Consider the following 16,889-nt stretch of genomic DNA (forward strand, 5'->3'; position numbering starts at 1 on the left):
ATTTAGTAGAGTCCAAACTACTAACAATAGATAAAATTAATGAAGCCCTGACCAATTTTCCATACGGTTGCTTGGAGATCAATAATAAACCTGGGGAAATAACTCGGGGAATGATTATGGATGACAAACATTTTGCTGGATCGGCCTCGCAAAAATGTTGCCTTTTATACATGTTAGCATTTGTTTTGGGAGAATATATTCCATGTGGAAACGAGTCATGGGATCTGTATCTTAATTTGAGAGAATTAGTAGATATTATCGTAGCACCTTTGATAGATAAATCTTGGTTACCTTATCTAGAGGAACAAACAAAATTTTTCTATCAAAAACTAAAGGAATTAGCACCGAATAAATTTACCCCTAAAGTCCACTATATTATGCATTATTCGAGTCTAACGTTAAAATATGGGCCTTTAAGAAGATTTTCCTGCATTCGATTTGAGGCAAAACACCAATATTTCAAAAACATGGCAAGCATCAGTAGAAATTTCATTAACATTTCCAAAACTATGGCAGAACGGCACCAGTATGCTCAATGCTTTGATTTTAATGTGGAAAAGGGGCTTAATTTAGAAACCGATGAAATTAATTGCAAAGCTATTTCTTTTAAAAGTCTTCCCGATGGCTTAAAATTGAAAATTAAAAATTTGGAATTTCTTTTATTCAATCCTGAAACTTATGTTATAATCAAAGCTTCAGAACTTAAAGTTAATTCGATTTGTTATAGACCAAATACATTTTTAACACTAAGATTAGTTCACGGGGAAGACATACCAATTTTCTTGAAAGTTACATATCTCTTGAAAATAAATTATTCTTGGGTCATATGTGGGAAGGTTTGGGAACCTGTAAGTTTTAATTATCATCTTCATGCTTATGAAATTAAAGATGGTAAGACCTGGGAAATTATATTTCCTGAACAAGAAATAGATTTCTCATTTATGACTCCCTATATTGTCAATAAGAAAATTTTTCTTAGTCCAAGATATAAATTATGTCACTCTTAATATTTTTATCACTTCACTATACAATGTGTATGTAAAAGACCTCTTTTTGTCAAAATTTGTTGAGATTGTGACGAAATTGTAAAACTGCTTAAACCTAACTGAATTTAATTGTATAATATCATGGAGAAAAAACTTTGAAAATATGAAAACTTTAAGCTTGTGTTGCATTTTGAGGCATTCTGGCAAAATAGCTTATCAAATTAAATTGAATCTGCTTAGACGTTTAAAGATATAAATGTGAAATAGACCTGTATAATGTTAGCACATCCGTCACGTGATTCTTAAAAGCGGCCTTTATCTTTGATGTTATATTTTTGTAATACAAGTAATTTAGTGTAAAATCTAATCGGTGGTAATCTATAGAAATACCGTCCTTTAAAGGCTACTAACTGACTATCGGGCATGTAAAAGTCGAGAAATGTTAAAAGTAATTTTGTATTATAGATAAAGCATGAGGTGTTACTATACTATCTTCCATGAATTCCGAAGAGAAGTTCGTTTTAACGAACCATTCACATACGAAAACCTTGTAAACACCATTAAAGGTGTTTTCAACAAAGATGTAAGATTAATTCAAGTGTTTTCCGAGAAATGGCAAAACTGGCTTGATCTCAATGAAATCGACGAAATACCGGAAGATGGCGCTAAACTAAACGTACTGGGTTTCGAGGAAATAATTGCTTCGTGTCCGTCAAAATCCGTCAATCTAAATAGGTATGAAATCATTCGTTTCAATGTTTGATTAGATTCCGCCCGTAACCCGCACAGAAATGTTTCTGTTTTCAAATTTTAAACATAATTAAGTGTACATCAAATTTTCCATTAGTTCACCAAAAAATGATGATCATCTGAATGAATCAGTTTTTACCCACTCTGAAAATGAGATTATTGAAGATCTCAATGTCACAATTGATGGAGCTCGTAGCATACCTTTACCACTGACATACAAAGTCCCGCCTTTACCATTTAGAATTAAAGAAATGATAGATGCAAAAAATCCTTTACTCTTTGAGGGAAAATTTAAAAGCCAAATAGTGAACCTCTTGTTTGAAGATTTGAGACAATACAAAACGTAAATACATAATACAGTTCTGCTTGGTTGGGGGGTCCTTTTTTGGTTTTTACAGATCAGAACTCATTATTTACACACACAGATATCCAACACACGAAGACTACGTTAAAGTGGTGTCAGCGCTAGTTCGAGAACATCGGTTTTTAAAAGACAGAACCAAAAATAGCACTGGATATGTAAGCATTTTCACATTTATACTAAAAAGATTCAGTTCCATTATTAAGACATTTTAATTTTACATTCCCAGGATACGTGGTTGGAGAGTCTGAAAAACAAATACAAGAGAGAACGCAAACCACTAAGTCATATTAAAATGGTAGCAGAACAACAGGCCAAACACGGCAATAACAAAAGGCAAAAAAAGTGTTCTGATCTTACCAACAATACAGTTAAGATCATGAGAGTCGATCTATCAGTAAGTTGACATATTACAATATATATTGAGTAGCCTGGTTAACGCGTCTTATATAATCAAGAATTTAGACGATTCTGGAGAGGATGATACGAGTTTGGAACAACACATCAAAGTGCTTGTATTTGAAAATACAAAGACTAGGCCAAATCTTTCACTTATCGACGAAAAAATGGAACGCACCTTTGTCTTTAGGCAAAAATTAATATTAAAACAACCTATCCCTGAAATTTTGGAAAAGTTTCCAAACCTTCAAAAACAAGATGAGGTAATTTATAAATTGCGCTTCGAATTTTGAAATATAAGAAGGTATAGTGGTTAGCAAATATGGAAAGGCGACAGTATTAGTTACGTATCTTGAAGGAAGGCTAATGCCGATTTCTACGCCTTAGGGTTTATGGAGAATCTAAATCCAAATTGATATTAAAATTCCTTTAATTTTCTTAATTATTATAAGTAAGTATTGTTTTATCACGTCTAGTTGCTCAAGGAATTCAACAGAGTAGTGAAAAATCAGCCAAATCCGTTGGAGAAAGGGAAGAAGTTTTTAAAAACTCATGCGCTTAAAATTTTATCTATGGCAAAGAAAACTCAATTTTAAAAAATTGTTATCAATAAGCTGGAAGAACAAAAAGATTTGGTAACGACTGAGAAGTTCTCTGGTAAGTGTACATTTTTTATTTTTATTTCCTCCCATTATGAAGAGCTGGTTATAAATTCTTACATGGCATATTGAAGCTGAATGTTGCATTGCGTCATTACATTTTCTATCACCAATCAATAATTCATTTCTTGAAGCCAACAATGGTATTATATAGTAATATATGAATTTAGAATTGCAGATAGAAGCATGTTGCTTGATATTGCCAATTCTACTGAAAGAAAACCCAGAAGAGATGTTTACTTTCACAGTAAGTTTAAAAATTCACAAGTTCTTTTAAAAATTGTACCTTTTAAAAAGTCAGTGAAACGACAATGGGTAGAAATTCCACATTAAATAATATAATAAATAATATAATTTGTGTTATATACCTTTTCAAGATATTCTTGTTACTTTTGCAGACACCTAAAACCCCCAATCCAATATTGAAATTGGAAAAAGAAAACTTCTTCACAACCAGTGAGGTTCATGTAGAAGGCGTGAATGTTTCCTGTCCTGATATTTTCCAAGGATTTGTGTCTATGTTCATGATATATTACGTGTTTCAAATTGCGTATCCAAAATCAGTTCAAAAAACTCTCGAGTTTATGCAAAAACTAGTATTTGAAGTTCCACCCGTAAACAAAATTTCCATACCAGTCAAAAATGTATTTAACAAAGTTTCCGCATATATTGTGTAAATTTTGTTTTCACTCACTCAATGTTTTATTGGCGGATTGTTAAGCTTGTCTAAATTTATTCACTTGACAACGATTACTATAGTCTTTTGTAAACGAAGTAACCTTTAAAAATCACAATTTTACTCCATTGCATTTTAAATGAAAAGTTTTGTAAGCAGGTTTAATGTCAATAAACCTTTATGTCTGATAGACCTCTTTTTTTCATTAAGGAATGTACATTCACCATAAAGGTGCACCAAAACACCTTATCCTTAAAGCTCTAACATAGACTATAGGTACCTATAATGACTTGCAAAGTGCGAAATAGCACTTCAGTATAAAAGTACAAATAATCACTTACAAGGAGCAATATAACACCTAATCTTAAAGGAACTAATATTCACTCACAAAGTACGGAGAAAAACCTCTCCCTAAAGGTATCGATGTGTACTTTCAAGGTGCTACAAAGACAGTTTCACTACAGGTATCAAAAACTACTTTAAAGGTGCAATGAAGCACCTTGTTTTTAAAGTACTAATAATCACTTCGGAGGAGCAAAATAACACCTCTTCCATAAGGTGTCTAAAAGCTTTTGTAAGGTGCAGAATATCCCCTCTTTATTGGGTATTTAAAAACACTTTGAATTCAAGGTGTTTTTAAGCACCAAAAGAGGTGTCGCTGGTGATGCAATGAGAAACACCTTAAAAGGTGTGAATTCGTACTGATTTTTTTAACAGTGTAATGCGTGTCAGAGAAAATACGCTATCAAACACGCTAGTAATGACTCTATCAAGGCTATAGTGGAATGTTGTATAAATGTCCTACGCGGTAACGTGAAGTTATCAGATGACCAGAAGAAACGATTGAAGAAGCACTGTCTAATGTTACGGAAGTTATCTAAACAAAGCACTGTAGCAAAACGAAAAAAGATCCTTATTCAAAAAGGGGGCTTTTACCTCTTTTGTTAGCCCCTCTCTTATCACTTGTTAGCAGTGCTGCTGGTGCGGCTATAAGCAGAGCAATTAAGAATGGCTAGAAAGATGATTTTGGTACCTGAAGAGGTTTACCGTCGATTACACTCGCAACCAAAAGTTGAACTTGGTGAAAATTTGGATACGAAGACTGTTTTGGATGATAGCAAATTGAACCAGACGCAAAAAGTTAACATGTACAATCATTTACTAACGAGTGCTATTAACAAAAGAAAAAAGAAGAAACCTGTTAAACAACAGAAAAAGAAAGATTGGTATTCTGAAATAGCCATGACAATACCGGATTCTCACCTCAAACCGGCCATTGCCTTATACAAGTGGATTGATATCAACTCCAAGATTAATTGGTCCCCCAACGGGGAACTTATATACAGGGGACAACCAATCGTCGGGTCGAATATTATGGATATTTTATACCAAACTGTTAAAGCATATAAAAGCAAATCGAGATACAATGTCACTGGATTAGACAAATTTTACGATCTGCTTATAAAAGAAAATGTACCCAAAACTCTTGTTAAAGATAAGTTCCCATTTGAATACTCTACCAGTGGTGTACCTCTGGATGTATCAAGTACCTCCCTAGATGTACCAAACATCGATTACACACCCCCAACCCCGGAATCTATGTATGGTAATGGGTTTCGTAATTGGATAAAGTTAAAATAAAGAATAAAAACCAACACCCCGTTTCATTTCTCTCACAAATTACTTTAGAGTTATCATGGTAGGTTGTAACGACCCTTCCCCCACAGGGTTTCTAGCCTCCCCATCCATTTCATACTTAAGTAATCCCAAAGTAATTACGACCCTTTTGATATTATTTCTTATTATAATTATCGAACTATCTGATTTCGCTTACTGGTATACTCAAAAAACCTTAAACTGCACGACTAATGGATAAACTAGAAGAAATATACTTCAATGAAAAAGATCCAGGAAGCTTCGGAGGTGTGCAGGGTCTATATCGCGCTGCCATAGCGAAGGGGATTAACCTTTCCTTAAATGATGTTGTTGAGTTTCTACAACGTCAAGATACGTATACATTACACAAACCCGCAAGGCGCAACTTCAGACGAAACAAGACGATAGTGTACGGTATAGATGAACAATGGCAACTCGATCTGGCAGACATGCAAAACATCAAACGTCATAATGATGGTTATAGATTTCTACTATGCTGTATTGACGTTTTCAGTAAATTCGCCTTCGCCGTTGCTATTAAAGACAAGAAAGGATCTACGATGGTTGCGGCGTTTAGATCCGTTTTAGAGTCTGGTAGAAAACCCAGGATTGTGCAATCAGACCATGGAAATGAATTTTTAAATAAGGAACTACAACGCGAATTGAAGTGTTTGAACATCATGTTTTTCGCCACACACTCGGAGGTGAAATGCAGTATTGTTGAACGGTTTAATCGAACATTAAAGGAGCGGTATTTCACACAAAACTATACATATAAATATATCGACGTATTACCTGAATTATTAGAAGCGTATAATAACAACTACCACAGATCGATTAAATGCAAACCCATTGAAGTGACAGAGGAAAACGCGAAACAAATCTGGTTCAATTTATACAGGAAAGTTAACTTTTCACCCCAGTTTCATACCCATTTGAAATTGATGATTTAGTTAGAATAAGCAAAAATAAAAGAACATTTGAAAAGGGGTATTTACCCTTTTATACCGGAGAATTATTCAAAGTAACAGAACGGATCCCGAGAGACCCACCGGTATAAAAACTGAAAGATTTGAACTCCGAGCTCATTTCGGGTACGTTCTACAAAGAGGAAATACAGAAAGTAGGCAAGGACTTGGAAAACTGTACATTTAAAATTGAAAGAGTAATACGAAAACGTAAAAAACCAGACGGTTCTAAAGAACTACTCGTACGGTGGCGAGGGTATAGTTCCGAATTTGATTCCTGGGTGCAAGAAGTCGACGTAAAATGAGTTTCTATATTACATTACCTTCCGATTCCTCCGCGCACTATTTCAAAGGAAACACTATAAGCAAGTTTAGAACGTATCTACCAGAACCTATAATACTAGAGGGATTTCACGAGGTTGCTCTGGCTGAAATAAGCTATCCTAGAACTTGGAATAATGTAAAAAGGGAATGCGCAGTTCGCATTTGGGATAATTCGTTCGTAGGTGTTGCTTCGGATGCAATGGATGAATTCCCAGAAGAGGGATCTGGTTTTGGTGAAAGTGGACAGACAATTAACGGAGTGAATGAAAACCGGGATATATCGATAATTATACCCCCCGGATATTATGGTTCCGTAGAGGAATTACTCGAAATATTGTCAGCCGACGACGATGCTGGTGCTACTGAAAAAATAAAATCTAGGGTCGAGTTTTCATACAACAAACCAAATCGACGGGTGATGGTCGAGTTAAAAGGGACGAACCAACTTTATATCCCAAGCGAAATTGCCGTTATATTAGGGTTCACGAGGAATTCCAAAAAAGACTTCACTGTGGTCACCTCCATGACAGCCCCATTCAGTTGTGATATGGATGCTGGAATGCACTCCATATTCGTGTATTCTGATATAATTCAATCTCGATCGGTAGGAGACTCCGACGTCCCTCTCTTGAGAATTATAAGTATCAAAGGGAAAGATGGTGACACGGTTGAAAAAGAGTTTGCTAAACCACATTACATGCCAATAGCGAAAAACAAGTTCCAGACAATTGAAATAAACATTATGATTGAAATGGGTAAACCGGTTAAGTTCGAACGTGGGAAAGTTCACGTCACTCTACATTTCAGGCCTAGAAGAACTTGGCACTTGTTATAAGAACTACGTTGAATTCAACCCCCGCCCCATTTATGACGTGATTGTCAAAGTGTAAGGATGTCTCCACATAATACGGGTCACGTTTCTGTTAAGGATTATTAGGATTATTATCTAAATCAAATTGGACATGGATCCATCCCAGTATATAGAGGTTTGGCCGTGCAACGTGGTTATGGTCTGGGGTCAATTATCTCCTCAGCGTTCAGATCAGCCATGCCATTACTTAAAAGGGGTGCCACGTTCCTAGGTCGAAAGTTTTTAAACACTGGCGCGAAAATTGCGACGGATTATACAAGCGGTGTACCCATTAAACAATCATTGAGAACTAGGGGTAAAGAAGCGGGTAGGGAAACATTGAGAAGGGCGGCCGAAGAAGTGTCCAAGCTAACTGGAAACGGACGTAAAAGGAAACGCAAAGTGTCACCCATCATCAGTTCTGTTCGAACTAAGAAGAAGAGAAGGTCATCATCTTTACACCCGGATATATTTTCATAATGTCGCTCGCACACCCAAACTCTATGAACAGCGTCAGCTCGGAACTAAATGTTTTTCACGTACCCTATACCCAAACTGGGATAATAGGAAGTCAATGGTTGGAGTATAACCCTACCTCCAACGTAGATGAAAATCAGGCTATTATATTTCCCGTCACCGGGAACTCCGAGTGATACATGGATTTGAAAAACACACTCCTGCAAGTACAAGTAAAAGTGGTTAAAGCTGATGGGTCTCTACCTAAAGCCGCTGTGTACGATGCGAATGGTGATATAACTACTCAGGCGGATAAAGTTGGACCCGAAAACCTATTACTCTCCAGTCTTTTTAGTGAACTACACGTATCATTGAATGATAGATCAGTTACATCATGTCCTCAACAATACGCATTCAAGAGCATGATTCAAACACTATTGACATTTGGTGGTCCCGCGAAAAAGAGTTTTTTGACCGGGGCACTATTCTACAAAGATACGGCGGGACATTTTGACGACTTTTCCGAAAAGGAAGGGTTTTTGAAACGGAGTTCATTCGCCCAAAATGGGGTTATAGACTTGATTGGTGTCGTACACGCCGACATTTGCCAGCAAAACCGCTTCATCCCTAACCTGGTCGATGTGAATTTTAAATTTATCAAAAGTCCCAACGAATTCTGCTTACATGCGGATGGAATTAAAGCGAAAGTTATATTTACCCACGCTTCGTTATTCATAAGAAGAGTTAAACTAACCCCCGAGATTATGATATCACACGCCAAAACCCTGGAATTGGCCACGATGAAATACCCCATAACACGTACGGAATGTAATACGTTTTCCATATCTCAAGGAAGTAAAATAGCAGTCAAAGACAATTTATTTAGCGGTCAACAACCGAATAAAGTTGTAATTGGATTTGTAGACCAGAACGCGTTTTTGGGTGATTATAAAATGTCGCCTTTTAATTTTAAAAATGAAGCGGTGACTCAAATCACCTTATCCGTTGATGGGGTTAGCGTACCCCATAAACCCTTAAACCCCAACTTTAAGGATAACCTATGTATGAGATCGTACGCCAATCTCTTTCTTCAAACTGGACAATGGAATATCGACGAGGGTAATTTCATTGACCGTGACGAGTTCGCCAATGGTAATGCTCTTTTCGTATTCGACTTGACCCCCGACCTGAATGGTAGTTCGACTGAAAGTTTCAACTTTATAAAGAACGGTAGTGTCCGATTGGAGTTAATATTTGCCGAAGCGCTACCGGCTACAATTGCCGTCGTTTACTATTCCGAGTTCCTATCTTTGATTGAAATTGACAAAAACCGAGCTGTTCTATTCGATCAAAGCTCATAATGGACGCCCAACAACTTGAGAGAATATTAAGGCGCGACCCATACGCTAAAAATCTGTTTAGGGGTATTTTTGCGGCGGATAAACTACCACTAACTGTTAAAACGTTTCCCTCTCTGTACATTGTGAATACTGACACCTCAAAAGGGGGAGGAGAACACTGGACGGTTATATACATTTCGAGGAAAAAGAACACTGAATTCTTTGAAAGCTATGGAAATCCTCCGGATTTATTTAAATTTAATGATTTTGTAGAGCGAAATAGCCTAACTGTTACGTTTAATTCACGTCAACTACAGGGGGAATTAAGTCAAACTTGTGGTGGGTATTGCGTTTACTTTTCATTGTATAGATGTAGGGGAGTTAAAATGTTTGATATAATAAAACGATTTACTAAAAATAAAAATGTTAATGATCGTATGATTGCCGAATATATGTACAAGAATTACTCAATAAATCTATCTTTTAAAACATTTTATTTTCCATTTAAATTGCGTATGTTTTTCGATAGCTTTGGCTTGTCGCCATATTTTATAGCTATGTACAAAAAGATTCAATAAAATTCTGATTTTTTAAAATTTGTTTTCATTTATTCCATTGCATCACATTTTTTATTAAAAGTTTCAATGAAATAATGACCATAAGCCAATGTTCGGATACCGTCAGCGAGTATGTATTTTTTGTTGTCGCAAGGTGATAAGGCTTTCTTTGTTTTTCTTACTGTATAGAGATTGTGCTTATCGCTGAGAATCCTTTTCATAACGCAAGTAGTCTCTTTTTCGTCGAATAAACCTTCGCGATAATCAGAATGGGTAATGGAACGCTTCACAACACGGCGACATATCCCCTTTGCCGTTTTCTTCTCCCCAACCTCGGATAATATTGAATAGAGCTTCGGTCTCAACCCCACGAATTCTAATTGAAAGGATATTAATATAATTCGTAAAGTTAAGAAATTATCCCGTCAAAAATAACCTTTGATAATCGCTCCATTCATCTCATCCTTCATTTTTCCCAGAACTTTTTTATTTTTATCGCTGAAAAGTGGGTGTGATTTGGGGTATCCCGAGAAATCAAACCAATCACAATGTTTCTGGATGTCGCTGTACACGTCTTCCGTTCTTATGTCGTACATAAGACTATCTAAAATGTGGAAATTATCTTGTTTAGTTCGAAATTTGTTTGCATTTTGTTAACTCACCAGTGTCGGTAAACTGTAATATCGCCTTATCGCCGTATTGTTCTGTGATAAAGTCATAGTGGAATCTGTACAAGAATAATTTTGAGAGATCCAAAATGGAGAAACCAGTGTAGATGGGACGATTCAGGGTTAGAGATTTTTTGGTCATCTGAATGCCGACCAGTTAATTATGGTAAATAATAAATTTTTCAAATGTCGGGGATGAAGCTTTTTTGGTCGCCATTTCAGCTGTTTGAACCATGGCAAAATTAATGCGATTTCGCATATTCTCCATAGTCTTCCCGAAAACACTATGAGAATAAATGTTAGTTGAGGTCTTACAATAAACACGCCGATTTATACCTGTTATTCATTAATTTAAAAAAATCTTTTTCGAAGTCGTTGGTAGCGTTCTTCCTTTTCTCCGTATTGAAGTCAATGTAGGAACTTAGCCAAGGTCCCTGACCAAACGATAATATTCTATGCACCGCGGTTAATTTCAGTCCCTTGGAAACGTAATATTTTAGGTTCCTATAATGCACCACATAGTTTTGTTTTGTCTCCAGGGTTGGCACGAGCTTCGGTAAAGTATCTTTTATAGGGAGTCCATTCTTTGCCATGAGTAATTTGTAGCATGGGGAAAACATGTCAGACGTTATTTTCTTCGTCTCGGGTGCGAGCGGGAAGCAGTTATGAGAACGATGTAGTTTTTTGGGGTATTCCAAGTTAACCTCTAGAATAAACCCGTGTGTGGAGTCGTCGGTCAAATTCAAAATATGCTTCTCGGTGTAACCGAGAAGATCATCTGTGTCCACCCATTTGAAGTTGTTCATTGGCAAATAGTCCCTCATAACAGTACCTAATTAAAAGTTTAGTTTTCATCTAGTAAATTTATAGGTGGATTAGTTACCATATAAATTATTCAAATCCAAATATATACTATAGTTGCTCGGTTTGGAGGGATCGAAGCTAGGAAGATACTTGTTATTGGCTTCGACGTATCTATTGCTAATTAGAGACACACCCCCTCGAATCCCGCGTTCTAAAAAAATTTAATTTAAAAAAACCATGTAACAAATAATGACATTGAAATAAATACCAATAAATAGATGCATGTCTATATCCAAAAGCAAGTCCAAATTTACTTTCGTCATCAAAAGGGCAGCCTCCCAAGCTAATCCCGGACCCGTATAGGAATGCGCGGGATCTAGTCGGTAATAATCGAGACACATTGTTCTAAATTCCTCAAAAACGCACGCCAACTGTAATGTGTCAATTTGGACGTATGTATCGTGGAGATCGCCTAGAAATTCCATTTTGTGATAATTTGTAATACAAATATTAAATTTAGGTCACTACCTATGTTTTTGATATCGAATTTTTTCCAGACGTTTTGAGTGTGAAGGTAATTTTCATCGGAAATATGCTCGTCTGTTAAAATATTGTAAAAGTCCTCTTTGGGTGGGAGTTCAATTTCCTCGAATCGCGCTATCGAATCCATGTAGTCATAAGGGAAAGACAATTTCTTGAGTGTCAAATCAACTTGCTCAGTGTTGTAAAATGAGCTGAGGATACGAAATTTATCCACCCCGCCCATAGCTAGATTTTGCACCAGAGTGTCTAGAGACGCGCCCATAAATCTTAGTGAATCTATAAATTGTAATTTCCCGAGACCAAAAGCTATGTAGGTCTCAGTAGTAAACCACCTAAAATATGGAGAGTTAATTAGGTCATTTAAGTGTGCCGCCAGCCTTCTAGCGCGCTAGACTCGCGCGTGTATACTCGCGTGAGTTTAGAATGGGGGAACACCGGTTTTTTATCCGGGGGGGTTTCTCTGAGTTCGTTTATTGGTCGAGAGTGGGGGTCGCCAATTGATTAGGTCTTTGTTAATTGGTTAAGGGCGGGAACTTCTTTAGTCGTGACGTAATCGTCAGATAGAGTTTGTCTGATAAGACATTACTCTCTTTATCTCGGTTATTCGCCTTGAAGAGAGCAGTGACTTCTAATGGAGAATAAGGAGCATCGAAAATATTCCCCGGAATGTCCGCTTGTTAAAGGGTTTTCAACATGTAACATACCTATAAATTGTTCTAACGACGAGTCTGGGAGAGATGTGTCAGTAACGGAGAAATACGTTTCAAGTGCAAACAAATCCAAGACTAAAGAATATTGTAATAATAGATGTTGTATATTGCGGGTTATACAGGTTGGAATCAAATATTCTTTTATAGCTGGAACATATATTATTCTACTTCCTATAACTGTACCTGTAGGAATTATTTTGGGAATGTTGACGATGAACCCAGTAGTTGCGCTTTTTGGTCTCTATCCTTTGATTTTACCATATTCACTATTTCCTGACATATATATATAAACAAACGAATATGTCAATGGTGTAAAAAACCAATCAAATTTTGAAATAAAATGTTAAAAACAATGTACTGATTACATCATGGTTAAATTCTACGATAATGAATCCAAAAATTTGGAAATAATTTTAAAAAGTTCCCCTCTATATGCTTAAACGGTTTTTGGACGTGTCTGTACTTGTCTTTAGTCGTGACGTAATCGCCAGACTTAAATAAGAGTTTGTTTGATAAGAGAGCGATCTCTCTTTATCTCGGTTATTCGACGAACGCCTTGAAGAGAGCAGTGACTTCCGAGGGAGATCTTACAAAATGCGTTATATAGTGACGTATCAACGATTCAAAGGGCGCGAGGATTTCCAATATATGGTCGCGTATCTTTTAGATCAATGCGCTATGTATACAATATGTTTCGAACACCGAGTATCTGAAAATGGAAAAATCGCTCGTGTTACGAAGAAATGCCCGATGTTTAAAGATAGAGAGCCTCAAGAAAAAGATATCGAGTACCAGAATCAGACGGAAATTTTGAAACGATTCATATTACCTAGGAGTACCATTATTTTGGAGGAATTAGATGACGGACTGTTATTTACCCGATTGGGTCACGGTATAAATCAACCAAGAGCCAAAGCCCCGGAAACGGATTCACCGGCGCCATTGTGTTTAGAAGAAAAAGCTGAATTTTACGGAAATGACTTTATAAAATACATACAGGAACAAATGAGTAAATTCGGTACTCCCGATAGTTTTTATCATGAACATTTACCCGTTTTATTTCCAAGTATATGTTAATGTAATCTTCTCTAAAACGTAGGAAGCGATTAAGGTTGCTCTCGGTGTAGTGGTTAGCGCGTTTGTTCGCCAATCAATAGATCGCGAGATCGAACCCCGCTCTAACCATCACATCGAGTTCAACCTTTTATTTCTAAATAAAATTGGATAACGTGTAAATCCTCATTCATTTTTAAATAAAATATCAATTATGTCGGTCAATTCTTTTTTCGTTACTCTGTTAAGTGATAAAACTGATGAATATCCCGATAATTCACAATCGTCTTTCACGGTCAAATTAGGTAAACCAATTATTCTTTCAAACGAATGGGAAATTGGTTTATCGGAAATATTAACACCGAAAATTTCAACCGTAATAGACAATACCTGTAACTCTTTCGAAATACAGGTACCTGAACGATATTTAACGAATGATGGCTGGGACATTAGAAGAGTGGAGTTAATACCGCAAAAGTACGAAGGTTCGAAAGATAAAAATGGAAACGCCGTATTTTTTTCAATGCAGAATAAACTGGTGCGTGACTTAACCGTTCAGCTTGAAAAACAGAATTTTCCCGTGAAAATACAGGTTATAGATATGTCAGTCCCGACTGGGCCTCCTATCAAGAGAGTTAAATTATCAGTCGATGCCGGTCACCAGGCCAGGCTAGCTCCTGGCCCTCTGGCTCAGGTTTTAGGATTCGAAACGGACGAGTACATTACTGGGGAATACATTTGTCCCATTCCATTGTCTCAACAAGCTAGAAATATTACGATAAACTACACCAATAATTATATCGAGATAAAATTGAAAAAAACTTTAAAACTTCAAAATCGTATGGTAACGGTAAAGATTCCTGAGGGACCCTATAGCGTCGACGCCCTATTGGAAGCTATGAATAGAGCGATACCCGAAGCTCATCAATCTCGGTTTAATTTCTCATTAAACGATAACGGTACCGTTCGAATAACGACTGATAAGGAGTGCACCGTGCTTTTTAGAGGCGTTCGTAACAAATTAGGTTCTATGTTAGGATTCGGTGACCAAACTAATCGTCTATTAGGGTCTGCAAACGCCAACTTCAAACCGGATTTAGTCAGTCAATATTTATACGTTTACACTGATCTGATATACCCCCAGTTTATAGGCTCTGGTTTCAAACCTCTTCTACGCGTCATTCCCACTAAAAACGATACGTCGGAGAAAATTATCACATACGATACTATAGACTATTATCCTATAAGATCCAACGAAATAGAAACTATCAAAATTGATATTAGAGACGAGGCCGACGCTCCTATATCCTTTATATCGGATCGCATCATTATCAAAATTCACTTTAGACGACATGTCTCGACCTAATAGGTACGTGTCCTACTATCAGGAACAGTTCCTCGGATCTCCACCAGGTGTATTAGTGCAAAAGGGATCTGGGTTGGGCGGAATTTTTAAAGCTTTGATGAGAATGTTAACTCCTCTAGCGAAACCGATAGCTAAGAGCGTGGGTAAAGAAGCTTTAGGACTCGGTGGTAGGTTTATTCAAGATTTAAGCGCTGGAGAAGAACCCAAGAGAGCGTTCAAAAGGAATCTAAAAATAGCCGGCTCAAATTTAATTCATAAAGCGGGTGATAGTCTGGCTAATTCTCAGTACGGGTCTGGTATTCGACGGAAACGTCAGAAGATACGCAAGAAGAAAAGTAGATCAAAGGCCGATTTTTTATCATAAAACAAGATGGCCCAATTCGAAGGGATGATGGGGGAATTAGACCTATTCGCGACACCCCCTTTGAACGCTAATATTATAACTAGTAGCGACGAAAGTTATCAACCTTTAAGTTCCGTAACGGATAGTGGACCTTTGGAATTTTTTGTCCCTGGCACGAGCGAACATTATGTCGACCTTTCTAAAACTAGGTTAAGGCTGAAGGTCAGGGTGCTTCATTTGGACGGCACCGAAGTACCAGCCGCTGAAACCAAAGTAGCTCCGGTTAATCTTTTACACGCCGCCCTCTTTTCCCAAATAGACGTCTTTTTAGGAAACACGAGCGTTCAGTCCCCTAACCAAGGAGCCCCTTATATCGCTTATCTCGAGAATTTATTAAATTACGGTATAGATGCTAAAGAAAGCCAACTAAATCTAGGGTTGTATTATAAGGATAATCCGATCGATCCCGATACCGCCTGGGTGGCAGCCAATAAAAATCTTACTACCAATGGGATATTAAGAAGAGCCGAGAGAGCCAAGGTATCGAGTACGATAGATTTATACGCCCCGTTACACGTTGATATTTGTCGCTTAAATCGTTTCCTATTGAATAATGTAGACGTTAGATTTAGGCTTATTCGATCTAAACCAGAGTTTTGCGTAATATCGAAAGAAGCCGCTGATAAGAAATATAAAGTGGTTATCGATAATGCCTCATTGTACGTTAAAAGACTAAAAATAAATCCCGAAATAATGTTAGCCCACGCTACGGTATTAGAGCAAACCAGCGCCATCTATCCTTTGAATCAAACAGTCGTGAAAACCTTTTCAATTCCAGCTGGAATGAACGACGTTAATCGAGAAAACGTCTTCTTAGGTAAAATACCTCAAAGAGTAATCATAGGTCTAGTTCGAACCTCGGCCTTTAATGGTAATCATTCTTTAAACCCCTTTAATTTTGAAACCTTTGATCTTAATTACCTATCCGTCAACGTCGGTACCGATACCTATCCTTCGGAAGCCTTTACGCCTGATTACGAAAACAATCTATACACTCGAGAGTACATGTCGTTATTCACCTCTCTAAACACATACAGAAAAAACAAGGGAAATTTTATCACGTACGAAGAGTACAAAAAAGGTTACGCTTTGTATTGCCTAGATTTAAGCCCGGATGAAAATGCGGGGGCTAGTCATCTTTCTTTGCCCCGACAAGGAAATCTACGTATCAATATGAAATTTAAAAACAATTTACCACACAATGTCACGTGCATAATTTATTCCGAATTTGAAAATTCTATCATGATAACTAGGGATCGCTCGGTGTTATTTAATCCCGAGTAAAAAGGCTCTATATAACCTCTGATTTAAGAAGCATTCTCTCATAACCGGTTAGAGATGAATCAAGTACACTACCTAT

General features: G+C 37.0%; 4 protein-coding genes across 4 annotated transcripts; 2 read left to right on the forward strand and 2 right to left on the reverse strand.

The window, feature by feature from the left end:
• The first annotated feature begins 814 nt into the window (after window positions 1–814).
• On the forward strand, window positions 815–4,023 carry LOC149705405 (sterile alpha motif domain-containing protein 3-like). The gene is made up of 8 exons (XM_089862074.1): window positions 815–1,721; window positions 1,834–2,079; window positions 2,162–2,255; window positions 2,327–2,494; window positions 2,556–2,759; window positions 2,973–3,153; window positions 3,326–3,402; window positions 3,554–4,023. Exons 1-6 carry the CDS (start codon window positions 1,459–1,461, stop codon window positions 3,090–3,092), a joined length of 1,095 nt encoding a protein of 364 aa, XP_089718200.1. The 5' UTR covers window positions 815–1,458; the 3' UTR covers window positions 3,093–3,153; window positions 3,326–3,402; window positions 3,554–4,023.
• Window positions 4,024–8,285: 4,262 nt separating this feature from the next.
• Window positions 8,286–9,446, forward strand: LOC149705406 (uncharacterized protein F54H12.2-like). The gene has a single exon (XM_089865015.1). It carries the CDS (start codon window positions 8,286–8,288, stop codon window positions 9,444–9,446), a length of 1,161 nt encoding a protein of 386 aa, XP_089721141.1.
• A 486-nt stretch (window positions 9,447–9,932) lies between these two features.
• LOC149705407 (uncharacterized) lies at window positions 9,933–10,792 on the reverse strand. Its single transcript, XM_089862091.1, has 3 exons — window positions 10,645–10,792; window positions 10,419–10,586; window positions 9,933–10,358 (listed from the first exon to the last, which is right to left on the reverse strand). Exons 1-3 carry the CDS (start codon window positions 10,790–10,792, stop codon window positions 10,033–10,035), a joined length of 642 nt encoding a protein of 213 aa, XP_089718217.1. The 3' UTR covers window positions 9,933–10,032.
• Window positions 10,793–10,807: 15 nt separating this feature from the next.
• On the reverse strand, window positions 10,808–12,267 carry LOC149705408 (uncharacterized). The gene is made up of 5 exons (XM_089862084.1): window positions 11,983–12,267; window positions 11,723–11,926; window positions 11,534–11,665; window positions 10,987–11,482; window positions 10,808–10,934 (listed from the first exon to the last, which is right to left on the reverse strand). Exons 1-5 carry the CDS (start codon window positions 12,257–12,259, stop codon window positions 10,808–10,810), a joined length of 1,236 nt encoding a protein of 411 aa, XP_089718210.1. The 5' UTR covers window positions 12,260–12,267.
• Between the last annotated feature and the right edge of the window lie 4,622 nt (window positions 12,268–16,889).

The sequence above is a fragment of the Phalangium opilio genome, unplaced genomic scaffold (genome assembly GCF_054372755.1).
Source record: "Phalangium opilio isolate 3A_F unplaced genomic scaffold, DU_Popi_V2 ptg000013l_1, whole genome shotgun sequence".
In the NCBI taxonomy this organism is placed as follows: Eukaryota; Metazoa; Arthropoda; class Arachnida; order Opiliones; family Phalangiidae; genus Phalangium; species Phalangium opilio.